Source organism: Rhizomucor pusillus, assembly GCF_041956525.1.
Source record: "Rhizomucor pusillus strain CBS 183.67 unplaced genomic scaffold VTP01scaffold_3, whole genome shotgun sequence".
NCBI lineage: Eukaryota > Fungi > Mucoromycota > Mucoromycetes > Mucorales > Lichtheimiaceae > Rhizomucor > Rhizomucor pusillus.
The window spans coordinates 1,738,834-1,752,438 of NW_027192145.1; the positions used below are offsets into that span (position 1 = coordinate 1,738,834).

Below are 13,605 nucleotides of genomic sequence, written 5' to 3' on the forward strand. Positions count from 1 at the left end.
GATACGTAGTTATGTGCATTTCTGATTGCAGCAAACTATTCATTTAAATATGAGTTTAACTATGTATATATCTACTATTAGATGTTGCAACAAACAACTGGACAAGGTTGGTATCTGAATCCTTGGTAAATATCAAGCTGGAGAAGTTGAAGTGTTTGCATTGATTGCGCCATAGGATGAAGGAGAAGCAGGTATCTACAGAAAAAAAAAGGTCAAGTCTGTAAATAACTTTTGAGTATTTTTTTGGAACATGCAAAGACTTACTAAGGTTTCCTCGTCCACTTCACTCGACTTCACTGATACGGCAGTGAAAGAAAGAGAGATGTGAGCAATTTTGCCAATATGAAATAGAGGTACCGTAATTCCATGCACAAGGACAGAGGAAAGCACAATAAAGTAAACAATGGGTTCAATCAGCTGAAGTGCATACGCATTTGGACCATCTGGGGCAAAGCTTGCTATTGCGACTGTGCAGTAGAACACTGATCCAACGCCCATGGGCCCAAACCATCCAGTGAAGACAGCTTCACGCCAGGTGCGAATGGCAGGAATGAACTTGTACAGGGCTGTGACGACAGGTAAGCGCCGAAATAGATGGACTAAAACAGCTAATAGAAGGAGTCGCCAAATGGACATGTTGAGGGATGCGTCCGTGAAAGAGTCCCATGGCTACAACAATTTCAATCTTACTGTTAGAAAAGCATCAACATAAGGGAATGCAAGTCTTGCAATGTACCATGATAATACCAATGTATATAAAAATACTAAGATTCAGCATCATGTCGATGCTCTGGGTTAAAGAGTGTCAGTAACTTGATCGCAGTAGGAAGCAAAGCATCCAAGTCCGCCTTGATCAGATCCTACCTCAACGAGTCGCGAATCTTCAGTCTCGATACGGAACCAATCATCCCAAGTGAAAGAATTACCGGCGATGAAGCACGCTAATAAATCATCGCTTCCGAGAAGTCCAACAAAGCCCATTAAAAATGACTACAATGCCAGGATTAAGCATTGAGACTTATGCACTAGAAATACCTACGCTTACCGCGAGCGCAATGGCGTAGAGGGTGAAAGAGTCATGGTCAACGAGTCTTCTGATAAATCAAGCTTAATAATTGATTCTTGCAAAAGTACAGATTTTCCATGTACACTCACTTCTTTTGAGCAAACTTTAAAAGTTTGCGTGCCACGTAACCTGCCACAAAGCCCAATACGACTGAGAAGCAGATTTCATAAAGCATGACATGCAGAGTCCATTCATTGAGGGCGGTTGCCGTAGGTTGCTGGATTAGATAAGTTGCTAGAAACAGAAATGGATACCCAAGGCCATCATTCGCACCACTGTCGCAATAATGAGAAAATGCACAGGAGGGATTATGTTGCACAAGATCATACATACCTCTCTGCAGAGATAATGTGTCGTACATTTGTAGGAACATGCTTCTCTGCGAAATGTCCATGAACGATCAAGTTTGCGAGTACCTATTATTTACGCAATGTAAATGAGATATTATCAAACTACTTACAAGGATCGAATCTTACAGGATCCGTCGGCGTGAAGCACGAGGCGATCATCAAAGCTTGCAGCTATCGTTTCAAACATTGTATGAGATCCAATGCAATAGCTTGATTCTCTGTTGCAGCGTCTTACGAAGCTTAAACCAGGAAATAATAAGTACACGCAAAGACCGCTTATAATCCACATCCAAATCATGGTCGGTCCAAGTAAAATCAAAAGAGACTTCATCTCTTTGCGCAGGTATGCTTTTGGAAGAGCTACGCCTGCTGCCATTACCTATATTTTGAGAAGAAAGTTAGTAGCGTATGGCAGCAGCAGTTCAGTGCATACGTCAGAGTAAAATGTACCTGAAGAGCAATAACTATGCGTGAAAATTGTTGGGTGAAATCTTGTTTATACTGCCAATGCGTAACATCAATGAGACCGACGCCCACTGGTCCAACAAGAACACCAAAGGAAACAGCAACAACTTTGGTCGGCTTTTTAGTAAGCATCTATGCATAGCTTTGCGTACTCGTCTCTTAATCTATAGAACATACGCGCTTCCGAGATGTATAGCTTCTCTTTGATTATCAAAGAGCATAATCCATAAACAAGTACAAATCCGCCCAGCACGGCAGCTACTGAGGACACAGTTTCCTCCATTATGCAACAAAGAATCGAAAAGGAGACGATCTGGTAGGGAAATAAAGTTTGCGTATTTAAAAATTGTACAATCTCTGAAAAAGCTGGAGATACGGTGCCACGGTCACGTCATAGGAAGAGCAAGGAATGACGAACATGTCAATTAACAGGGAACTCCTGATATCTTTACTTTCTACAGAAGGACGGAAAGTCTTCCCGACAGAGGGGATATGTATCATTGTCTTTGGCCACAATGTAGCCATTAGCCCGTTCCTGAAGAAGAAAACGCAGGTCATCAGGGACAAAAATGAGGGGTTTTGCCCAGTCGGGATCGCACCTAAGCAGATGCGCCATTTTTGCCATGGGCAGCCACCAGATCCTGATTTGGCATTTTTGGGTCACGACGCTTGTTGTCCCTGACATCCGGAAGATGTCTTCTGAACATAACGAGCACTTGCTCCATTTTCGACTAGTCTTATGTCCTGCATGCAGAACTACTACTATGACACGTAGGAGCGAAACGACTAGTGGTACATGTATGTTAACAACATGATGTTTATACAGTATACGAACAGCAGATACAATAAGCAAGGAATTCTAAAGTTGTAGACTTTCTAAAATGGCAGCAAATATTCGCCGAACCTCTGGTGGCATATCAAAAACATGAGAAAGCAAACTTAAAATTCCATGTAGTATCCTCCCATATTCAAATATGGCAGTATCAGTGGTAAGGCCCATAGTTTCAGGTCACTTCAGATATTAGTAATCTTTAAGATACTCTTTATTGAGACATTTCCAAAAGTATACACATGGCGTATCTTGCCGCAAATTGTAATGGAAGTAAGAATATCAATATCTATAACAAGCGCTTCACGCTCGCTGCGCTCATCCCCACTAACCGGGGAATGCTTTCAGTGAAATATAGATGTTATGTAAATAAGCTCACTTAGCCTTCATAAACCTCCATTCTCCGGCAATTTTGCACCCTCTTCGCTCCTGCAAGCACAGCGTCATCGAATCCCAGTTTATCCTGACCGGCGATAGAGAGAATACACCATTGACACCCAAGACTTTCCGGGAATGCAGATGCTGAATATTCAAAATGGCAGATATCTCGGCATATGTGTCATCCTGTGGGGCGCTATAATGCTCTTTACCGCACTTGGCCATACCTTCTCGCAACTAGCGGCTTTGCGATTCCTTCTTGGCACATTTGAAGCTGCTTGTCTTCCATGCATTTAATGATAGCTACCAATCTGTATAGACGATGAGACAATGCGTTTTATTTTAGTGTCATATCCATGTGCGTAGGACTTGGGGCTATATTCGCTGACCTTGTAGCTGGCGCAAATATGGGAAATCAAGGGATTTCCTTCGGACACAACATTTAAGCCCAGCAAGCACAAGTTCTCGGACACAACATATTCAGAACATCATGACCTCACACACAACATCCAATAATCATCCCAAATAATCTAGCGTATCAACGAATCGCGCTTGACCTTGACAGTGGCACCGGTCAGATTAAGGCTGTTGCAGAAAATTCCTCAACAACGACACTGCAGGTACAGTTGACGAACTCTGCTGGACGTCGTCGTAACAGCATAGCCACCCCAACGCGCAATAACCTGAGCAGCTTGTTCAGCTCTCATGGTTTTCAAATCAACAATCCAACAAATTAGACATTGCATTGTTCGAGACACTTTCGGAAGGGTAGGTTGTTGTGTCCGAAGGAAATCCCAACTGAAAACAGCCCACAATCACGCGTCCGGCCCTTGCATTCTTTTGCCATGACATTGGACGATACAGGCAACGATTGCGGCTAGCAACGATCACCAAGAAAATGAATCTGGTGCGTCTTCGGAGACTGTTGTTTGCAATCAACGCTGAACGCCAAACGATGTTTGCTCCTCGTGTCAAAACACTGTCATTGATCCCGTTCGGAATAAAAGACGTCTTTGCAAGAAATGTTCAAACCGGCAGTCATAACCAAAAAAAAAAGAAGCAAAAGATTATCAATCAACGAATTCTCTCTGAAGCTGGAGGATCGTTCACTTGCAAAGAGGGCTACCAGCGTGCTCTCTCAACGGCAATAAGCTCGGAAAAGGAGAGAAAGCTTTCGTCCGTGCTGGCCGAAACCATGGACTGCCAAATTCGGTCACAATTTATGCACTTTTCAATGACAACGCCATGCCGGCCATCAGTCAGTTTCTGGACCTTGACGAAGGAAAAAATGCAGCGGTTCACGGTGTTTTGCAGCTGCCAAAAATTGAAGATGCTTGTAGCGACAATATGGTCAATGACGATAAGTTGCCACGTTAAAAGCCTCTATCGAGGCCTCAGCATTCCCAAAAATCTCAATTTTATTAGGACCTTATGAAGAGATCGACGCTGACACAGTATCTTATCTCAACACTGACATCAGCTTGTATCCGAAGTTGCTGCATGCAGTTGCAATGCTTGCCAACGAAGGGGAAATACGATTAGAAGATTTCACAGCTTACTCCAAAGCTATGAATGAATTCAACAAAACGGACAGCAACGAAAACTGGAGAGTGCTGAAAAAAGCAGTTTAAGCATTGAAAACTAAATTTGAAGCTGAAAAACACGTCCACGTTCTGTCCTTCTGTCGCTCACACAACATGAGTGAGGTGGCCCGCATTGCAGCTGAGCGACTATCAAAAGCAATCGATAAAATCAAAGAAAACATTAATAAAAGAATTCGCCAGAAGAAGCAGGCAGGGGTGCTTGAACCTCAAGCAACAGCCTGATCGAAAGACTGAAGCCGAAGGCGATAAAACCACGCAAGGATGCTTGTACATCGATAGTGGCAAAAGGCGGAATACTATCGCAGAAGCAAGACGATGGCAAATTGCACCCAGTGGCATACATAAGAATCACTAATCTGGACCGTATTTCTTTCTCTGTCTGATTGTTACTATTTCAAATAACTATAAAATCAATGCATGGAAATATTCCGTCCACAAATGGCATATTGATGGTATTATTCTTTCAGATATTAGAGCTATACCTTTAGTAAAGAACTACTTTTTTTCAGAGATCGCATTAAGACAAACCTTCCTCTTGCAGCGCCATGTAGGCATTTTAGGAATAATAATAGCTATTCACTTTAATAGATTAGAAAAGACTTTATTTATCGGTGCGTGCACATTGACGACTGCACCAGATCAAAATCGCACGGAGTTTACCCCGACAGCCGGTGGCCGCCTGCCACGAAGAATTATTGGAGAAGAAGCGTTAATGCCAATCTCCCTCTCTTCTTTTACATCGACCAAAGATGAAGTATGTTGAGCTAGTAGCATATCCATGACGATGGATGGCACAGATACGCAAATGGATGGATGAACATCGATTAAATCGGATACACTTTTGTAGGCTCGAGATCTGCTCATTTTCCGGCTACAAGATTTATCCTGCCAAGGGCAAGGTCTTCGTCCGCAGCGACAGCAGGTAACTACAAATTCTCTGGGAGGTTGTGTGTTGGAAACGTTAATTACTAATCTGAATTGCGTAGAGTAAGTTTCGAAATGCGCATTTAATATTTTGACGTTTTGCATGGAATGACTTAGACGCTTTCGATAGACCTTCCGCTTCATCAACGGCAAGGCCGAATCGCTCTTCCTTCAGCGCCTTAACCCCCGCAAGATCCGATGGACCCAGATCTACCGTCGTCTCAACAAGAAGGGTGTCACTGAGGAAGTTGCCAAGAAGCGCAGCCGCCGCACCGTTAAGCACGAACGTGCCATTGCCGGTTTGTCCTGGGATGCCATTCGCGCCAAGCGTGAAGAGACTCCTGCCGCTCGCGCTGCTGCTCGCCAAGCCGCTAAGGCTAGCGCTGTCAAGGTCGCCCCCAACAAGCGTGTATGTATACATAAGGATCGAAGGGCATTGAAGATGTAGCTATGAATAGTTTAACTCACCTGATCACCTTATTTATAGGCTGCTGCTCGCAAGTAAAGTCCTATGTTCTTCTCTTCGATTTTTTGTCTGTTGAAATAAACTGCGCGAGCGCGTGTGTCAACAATGCATGGTGGTTACTGGGAAAGTTAATGTTGTACGTAGTTGTGGAATGGTTTCTCAAAGCGGAAAGGGCCGGTGATGCCGAAAAAGAGCTGGGTTCTCGGCGAATGATTTTCCGAATGCACCCACGAGGGTTAAAGGACGAAGATCTTTTTTCCAGCCCGCCTTCCAAATAACTTTTTTCAGTTCGTTCTCGGCGGGCACAGAGTTACCTTCCTTCTACCTTTGACTTCTTCCCTCTACTCCCCTCCTTTCCTTCCACATGTACCAGTAGCTATTCCCGTAAGCTTAAAGTCTTGATTTCTCGACGCATTTGCGGAAAGAACTGTCACTAACAGTCATTGCGAAATTGGCAGGAACTTCCACTCAGCCTTAGTCCAACATGAATATACGGCATTCCATAAAATCACTGTTTTCGAAAAAGCGCAAAAAGCAACAAAACGATCACAACGATGGCGGCAAGAACGACCTGCGTAGGATGGATTCTCGCTCGTCGTACATGCAGCAGCGTCGAAAAATATATGTCAACATGAAGCTGCCTCCTTCAGAGTACGACGAGAAAGGACGCCGCATTCACGGGCATTATGTCAGCAATCGTGTCAGGACAGCGAAGTACACACCTCTTACGTTTGTGCCGAGAAACCTGTTCGAGCAGTTCAGGAACGTCGCGAATCTGTACTTTTTATTTCTTGTCATCCTTCAGTGTATCCCGATTTTCGGCGTTGTCGAGCCCGCGGTTTCTGCACTACCATTGATTGCCATCTTAGTAATCACTGCCATCAAGGATGGTATCGAGGACTGGAAGCGCAACCAGAGCGACCGCCGTGTTAACAATGCAACGACACACACCCTCAGCCATTGGCACAATGTCAATATACCAGACGACACACATGGCACATGGTACTTTTTGCACGTCATTTTTGGATTTTTCTCGGTTTTGGCGGGCGTAGAAAATAACTATGCGCAGCGTTATCGCGTCGCTGTTGCCAGAGGAAAGAGCCGAAAGTCCAATCGACCTAGACGAAACACTGAGGATAAGTTGCCGCTAAATGACTTGGGTCCACGGTCTGGTACTTCGTCGTCGGCTTCCTCGCAGCATAATCAGCCTATTGAAACAATTGCGCCATCAGCTCGAAATCGCTCGCAAAGACTGTTTTCATCTATGCGACAACGCTCTAATACAATTCGATCAAATATGAGCAGTATTTTCAAACCTCCAGCTGCACGTACACCGTATAGACCAGGCTCTATTCCGCACTCCGTGCTTTATCGAATTCCGACGCAGGAAAGCGGTGCACCCCGTAGACCATCGACAGTACATCCGACAAGCTTACCCTGTGCTTCCACACTTCCCGACGAACCCCCTGCATCTGATTGTCGCGTCAGCTGGGAAAAGACACGCTGGCAGGATATTAATGTCGGCGATTACATTATGGTCCGAAATGACGAGGATGTGCCAGCTGACATAGTAATTTTATCGACATCTGATAACGACAATGTCTGCTATGTGGAAACCAAGAACTTAGACGGCGAGACAAACCTCAAAGTCCGTCAGGCCTTATCCGCAACCTCCGAAATCAAGACTGTGCATGATTGCGAAAGAGCTGCATTCTACATCGAAAGTGAACCGCCACATGTCAATTTGTATCAGTACAGTGGCGTCATGAAATGGCAAATTGATATGCCGGAAGAGCATGCTACTGCTCGCTCAGGTGTATCCCACGAAAAGACCGAAGCTATAACCTTCAATAATGTCCTCCTTCGAGGCTGTGTTCTGCGCAACACAGAATGGGTTATCGGCATCGTTGTATTCACAGGCGATGAGACAAAGATTATGCTCAACTCTGGACGTACGCCCTCAAAGCGAAGTAAAATCGCCAAAGCCACGAATCCTCACGCAAGTATCCAGTCATTGAGTCTTCAGTGCTGTGTATGCATGCTAATTGTAGGATTTTTACAGGTTGTTGCCAATTTCGTCATTCTTGCTATCATTTGTATTGTCAGCTCTGTATTGAATAGTGTCCAATTTCGCCAAGTTGGGTCAAACGATATGTTCGAATACGGAATCAATGGCAGCAGTGCATCTTACTCTGGATTTTTGACTTTCTGGTAATGTCACATACAATGCTTGTTATATATAGGCCCTACGATTTGACCGATGATTCGTTTAGGGTGACCCTAATTCTGTACCAGAACATTGTGCCTATATCCCTCTATATCTCCGTGGAAATTGTAAAAACTGTAGCGGCGATCTTTATATGGTTGGATTTGGACATGTATCATGAACCGACGGACGCACCATGTATTCCAAAGACATGGAATATCTCGGATGATCTTGGTCAAATCGAGTACATCTTCTCAGACAAGACAGGTACATTGACGCAAAATGTTATGGAGTTCCGAAAATGCACCATCAATGGTGTCAAGTATGGCCTTGGCGAAACCGAAGCGTCTATGGGTGCCAAGAAGCGAGAAGAAGGTGAAAAGGTTAAGCAAGATGCAGACGTTGCGACGGCTACAGACGATGTTACGACTTCTCCAGAATGTGACAACGAGGTCGGTGTCCTGCAGGCTGCCAAAGATGAGATGTATGAAAAGCAGGCACAGCTTTTTGAAAACAGACATGTCGGCCCAAATCCTACGTTTGTGGATCCAAAGTTTTACGACGATCTTGCTCAGACAGATGCCCAGTCGGACGCTATCGCACATTTCGGCGTAGCTTTAGCGTTGTGCCACACTGTCATTGCAGAACGACCTGACGAAGAAAATAAGGACTACATCGAATATAAGGCTCAATCTCCCGATGAAGCTGCCCTGGTAGCTACGGCCCGAGATCTCGGTTTTGTCTTCCTCGGTCGTGAATCGAACACGCTTCACTTGGAAATCAAAGGAGAAAAGAAGTCCTTTGAACTTTTGAACGTTCTCGAGTTCAACTCTACTCGAAAGCGTATGAGCGTTATCGTTAAGCCTTCTGGCAGTGACAAGATAGTCTTGTATTGCAAAGGTGCAGATTCTGTTATCTTTGAAAGGCTTTGTAGCGAGTTTGGCAAGCAAGAAGATTTGAAAGAGCAGCAGCTCGAGCTTCGCGCTTCTACAACCTCACATCTAGAAGACTTTGCAAACGAAGGTAAGCTTGGAAAGGTATTGTGATTATCGTAATTGTAATCTAAACATCTACTATTTAGGTCTTCGTACGCTGTGCCTTGGATACCGTCTTATTTCTCCTGAAGAATACACTCCATGGAACAAGAAATTCCTGGAAGCCAGTGCAAGCCTGTATAATCGAGAAGAGAAGATTGACGAAGCTTGTGAAGAAATTGAGCGCAATATGCTGTTGATGGGAGGCACTGCCATCGAAGACCGATTGCAAGACGGCGTGCCAGAGACTATTGCTGAATTGGCCAAGTCTGGTATCAAACTTTGGGTGCTCACTGGCGATAAAACCGAGACTGCCATCAACATTGGTTTCGCATGTAACCTTTTGTCCAATGAAATGGAACTTATCGTTGTCAAGGCACAGACACGTGAAGACACTGCGGAGCAACTGCAAAAAACTGCCAATGTGGTCCTGTCAGAGGACAGTGACAAGTCTGTGAAACGGGCATTGGTCATTGACGGTACAACGCTCAAATATGCACTGGAACCTGCCACCAAGGAAACGCTGTTGCAAATCACCATGAAGTGTGCAAGCGTACTATGCTGCCGTGTCAGTCCCAAGCAAAAAGCACAGGTTGTTGCTCTTGTCAAAAAAGGTCTCAAAGTCATGACACTGGCCATCGGAGACGGTGCAAACGACGTCTCTATGATTCAAGAAGCAAACGTTGGCATCGGTATCTCTGGTCTTGAAGGTCGCCAGGCTGTGATGGCCTCGGATTATGCTATTGCTCAGTTCAGATTCCTGCACAAATTATTACTGGTTCACGGCAGGTGGTCATATCTTCGTACAGCCGAGATGATTATGGGCTTCTTTTACAAGAACATTGTCTGGACTTTTGTCCTCTTTTGGTATCAGATTTTCTGCCAGTAAGTATAACGAGCCTGTGTTGCTAGAATGGACGGATTATTAACACTTATATCTTTCCATTACAGATTCAGTGGATCCATGATGTTTGATTATTCACTCGTTACGTTGTATAATTTGGTATTCACTTCTTTACCTATCATCTTCCTTGGTAAGAATCTATTTTATCTTCTTTAAAATTTAAGGAACGTAATTCTAGATTTTGAAATAGGTATCTGGGATCAAGATGTGAATGCAAAGATCTCCCTCCAGTATCCAGAGATGTATCGCATGGGGCTTCGAAGCGACAAGTTTCAGACATGGCGTTTCTGGTTGACCACATTTGATTCGATATTCCAGTCGTCTGTTTGCTTCTTCTTCCCATATATGCTACTTATCGCAGGAGCTCCTGATCCCCGTGGACACGACGGCAACGGCATCTATGAAATCGGTACCATCGTCTCAGGAATTGCTGTCTGTGTCGCCAACTTTTTTGTTGGATTTTCCATGTACTACTTTACGTGGATTCAGACCGGCATCATCGCGCTTTCCATATTGGTGTACTATGCTTTTGTCTGCATCTATGCGCAGTTTAATACTTTCACCTTTGCTGGTCAGGATCGATTGTTTAGCACTGGACTATACTGGCTGATATTTATCTTGACTACCACGGCTTGTTTCATTCCACGCCTGGCAGCCAAATATTTCTTGCATCAGTATTATCCGTACGATAATGACATTATTCGTGAGATCGAACTGGTGATGAAGAAAGGCCGTCGACAATCAACAACGACGACGATCGAAGCCCCATCATGTGCTCCAGACAAACAAAAGATGGCTTTTACCAATTCTGAACCTGTAGAGTACCTGGCGCCCGGTGATGGAGACGCCGATTTCAAAATGCAGGAGCGCCGTTAACCTTAAATCTTTCTCTCCTCCACATTATCCACCCGTTGTTTCCTACTGTTTCACTAGTTCAAATTCTCTTCTTCCTTTTTGTACTTTTATTTTCCTCCCTTCCACTCGATCTATCTTTGCGACCATGACACTCTTCTCACACTGTTTTACTTAATACTCACGCTCATTGTAAATATATATTTTAACTTTATCTAGACTTGCATTTGTAGCTTTAGAGTTGATGGATAGTCTCGAGCATACAGTAAAAGATGGACAAGGAAAAATAGCCAGATTTTCGAAAATGCCCATAGTTAAAATCTCGTTTCTTTTCAGAGCATAGTTGCTACTCTAAACAACAAACCTTAGGAGGATAGGGAAAGGTACCAGATTGGCAGAGGTGTATAATTGGGAATACAGGTTCATACTACAGAGATCCATTCTAAGCGCTTTCGGGTGATTCTTCATCAGGGGGGTAACCATCATCAACTACAGCAAGGCGCTCTATCAGTCTACTCTCTTTGTTTCTTAATATGCAACTTACTCTTTCGTCTGTACATTGTAATTTCTTGCTGCTTGAAGTAGCGGCGATTTTCCTCGTCAATAAGGACCAGGTTGAGATAGTAACGAGTAGAGAATTTCTTATTCACATCTACAGGAGTTGTGATCAAAGTGTTAGCAACATTGCTGCTTGAAGAAGCATTTGGTATAATCTATACTTACCGCGGAAAGTGGGAGCAAGTTCAAAGCCTCCAAGGAAAAGTCGGATGGGAATGGTCTCACCTAGGATAGCAATAGATCAGCCAAAGTTCATATTCTACTTATTCTCTTTACTATAGTTTCCATTATTACCTCTAACAGGAGCGCCGTCCATGATTTCGAACTTGGTTACAGTTTCGCTTTCGTTGTACAAGTTGGGAGCTAAAAGGAGTTGAGTACCAGTGAGATCTTGCTTAATGCTCTACGTGGTATGCGGTTGATAACCTACCAGCACCGGTTGTTTCCCGTCGGATGATTGCCAGCTCCATGGTTTTGATCTTTATGCGCACTAGAAGGAAGTATATCTTGCCAACAATGACATCCTTCAAGTGATATTTTGATTTATTGTACTCGAATTCGATGTGTAAGCAGTCCTCGATACCGACTTCCATTTTGATAGAGTTGTTGATATCTGTAGGCATTCTGTAGGAGTAAACCCAAATGTCTTTTTCGTGCACTAGATCTGCTAGTCGCCGCGAGACTGTTACGCGTACAAAGTATCTGGATAAGCGCAAAATTAGAGTTACATGCCATCACTCTAGGTATGCACCCGCGTATGCTCTACCTCAATTTCACATTAATACCATGGTAGCATTCATACTGTTTTTCTACCCGCTTGAACTCGAAATCGAAAGAAGCGTTTTGGCGAAGCTCGCCTGGAGCTGCCAATTCCTGCGAGAGTGCAAGGAATTCGTGTGGTCGTCCGCGATCGTAGAATAGCTCTGTTTCGAGAGGATGTCAGCTCCAAATCTTGTCCGTAGGTATTTCTATCCCTGTTCGACTTTACCGATAGCTCCTACGAACTCCACTTTGATACCGTTATGCTCGAGTTTCTTGCCGTTCCTTAGACGAATATTAACCTAGGTCACGGTATTAGCCGCATGAGAACGATACCATCAAAGTTCGCCGCGACAGGTGTTCCTCTGGTACCTTGCCGCTCACAGTTTCTCCATCAAGATAGACCGGGTAGCTTTCGCGGCGGTCCTTGTCGACTTTGACATCCACATGCTTCCGCTGATCCTGATTGGTGAAGGCGACTTCAATGTCCACCGGTGTGGACAAGCCGAGAATACTCTGTAGGAGCAGTTGAGTAAACAGCAAGACGTATTTTGCAACATTGCAACTCTCGAAAGCATACACGTACAGCCATCGACATTGTTAAACGAGTTGGTTAAGTCTCTTGGCGGGCCTTTGGCACTCCACGGCTTCTGGCTGGGTTGCTCAGAAACTCAGACAGCGGTGGGCTTCATGCTCAGCGAAATCTATCAGTTGAATGTGCCAAGGTTCCAAATGCTTCAATATTTGAGTCAATTGAGAGTTCGAGTCAAAAGTTCCAGTCAAGAAGTATTATTTAATTGAAAATGGATTTGCCATTTTTTCTCAAAGCAATACCTCCTGTTGCTGTGCTAGAATTGTCTTCTAATCAATCAAACAATTCAAGAATTAGTAGACCATATCACCAGACTAAGGACGCAGAGAATTTTATTCTTATCCAAGATATTCCAAATTGAAGAGATGAATGAAAGGTACAGCTTATTTTGATTCTTACAAGGTAAAGCTGTATTGTATTTATCTTCAATGCATCATTTCATCAAGATAATGTAGGAACCTACATGACTGCGAGAAATCCGCGAATCGAACGGTGTTACATATGCAGTAGAGATCGATGTGGAATATCAGTGTGATGGAATGCATAATTTTTGCTTCGAGAGTATTCAGGAACGTGACGTCGCCTCATTCTCCAACACCGGATCCGGTGACTCCTTAG

At 44.0% G+C, this 13,605-nt stretch overlaps 5 protein-coding genes across 5 annotated transcripts; 3 read left to right on the forward strand and 2 right to left on the reverse strand.

Annotated features, from left to right (window-relative positions):
* Positions 1–132: 132 nt before the first annotated feature.
* On the reverse strand, positions 133–2,164 carry VTP01DRAFT_6906 (uncharacterized protein; the record flags this gene model as incomplete). The annotated part of the gene is made up of 11 exons (XM_069385859.1): positions 133–195; positions 265–669; positions 737–790; positions 865–990; positions 1,046–1,094; positions 1,156–1,341; positions 1,400–1,482; positions 1,543–1,587; positions 1,652–1,795; positions 1,867–1,988; positions 2,059–2,164. The coding sequence occupies 11 exons, from the start codon at positions 2,162–2,164 to the stop codon at positions 133–135; spliced, it is 1,383 nt and encodes a 460-aa protein (XP_069243279.1).
* A 2,169-nt stretch (positions 2,165–4,333) lies between these two features.
* VTP01DRAFT_6907 (uncharacterized protein) lies at positions 4,334–4,719 on the forward strand (the record flags this gene model as incomplete). Its single annotated transcript, XM_069385860.1, has 2 exons — positions 4,334–4,460; positions 4,514–4,719. The coding sequence occupies 2 exons, from the start codon at positions 4,334–4,336 to the stop codon at positions 4,717–4,719; spliced, it is 333 nt and encodes a 110-aa protein (XP_069243280.1).
* Positions 4,720–5,105: 386 nt separating this feature from the next.
* Positions 5,106–6,121, forward strand: VTP01DRAFT_6908 (60S ribosomal protein eL24; the record flags this gene model as incomplete). Its single annotated transcript, XM_069385861.1, has 4 exons — positions 5,106–5,144; positions 5,540–5,614; positions 5,747–6,025; positions 6,104–6,121. 4 exons carry the CDS (start codon positions 5,106–5,108, stop codon positions 6,119–6,121), a joined length of 411 nt encoding a protein of 136 aa, XP_069243281.1.
* A 445-nt stretch (positions 6,122–6,566) lies between these two features.
* Positions 6,567–11,102, forward strand: VTP01DRAFT_6909 (uncharacterized protein; the record flags this gene model as incomplete). The annotated part of the gene is made up of 6 exons (XM_069385862.1): positions 6,567–8,081; positions 8,145–8,293; positions 8,356–9,311; positions 9,370–10,207; positions 10,274–10,356; positions 10,417–11,102. 6 exons carry the CDS (start codon positions 6,567–6,569, stop codon positions 11,100–11,102), a joined length of 4,227 nt encoding a protein of 1,408 aa, XP_069243282.1.
* A 418-nt stretch (positions 11,103–11,520) lies between these two features.
* On the reverse strand, positions 11,521–12,993 carry VTP01DRAFT_6910 (uncharacterized protein; the record flags this gene model as incomplete). Its single annotated transcript, XM_069385864.1, has 9 exons — positions 11,521–11,567; positions 11,623–11,730; positions 11,802–11,861; positions 11,931–11,999; positions 12,067–12,338; positions 12,403–12,559; positions 12,625–12,697; positions 12,768–12,911; positions 12,982–12,993. 9 exons carry the CDS (start codon positions 12,991–12,993, stop codon positions 11,521–11,523), a joined length of 942 nt encoding a protein of 313 aa, XP_069243283.1.
* Positions 12,994–13,605: the final 612 nt, after the last annotated feature.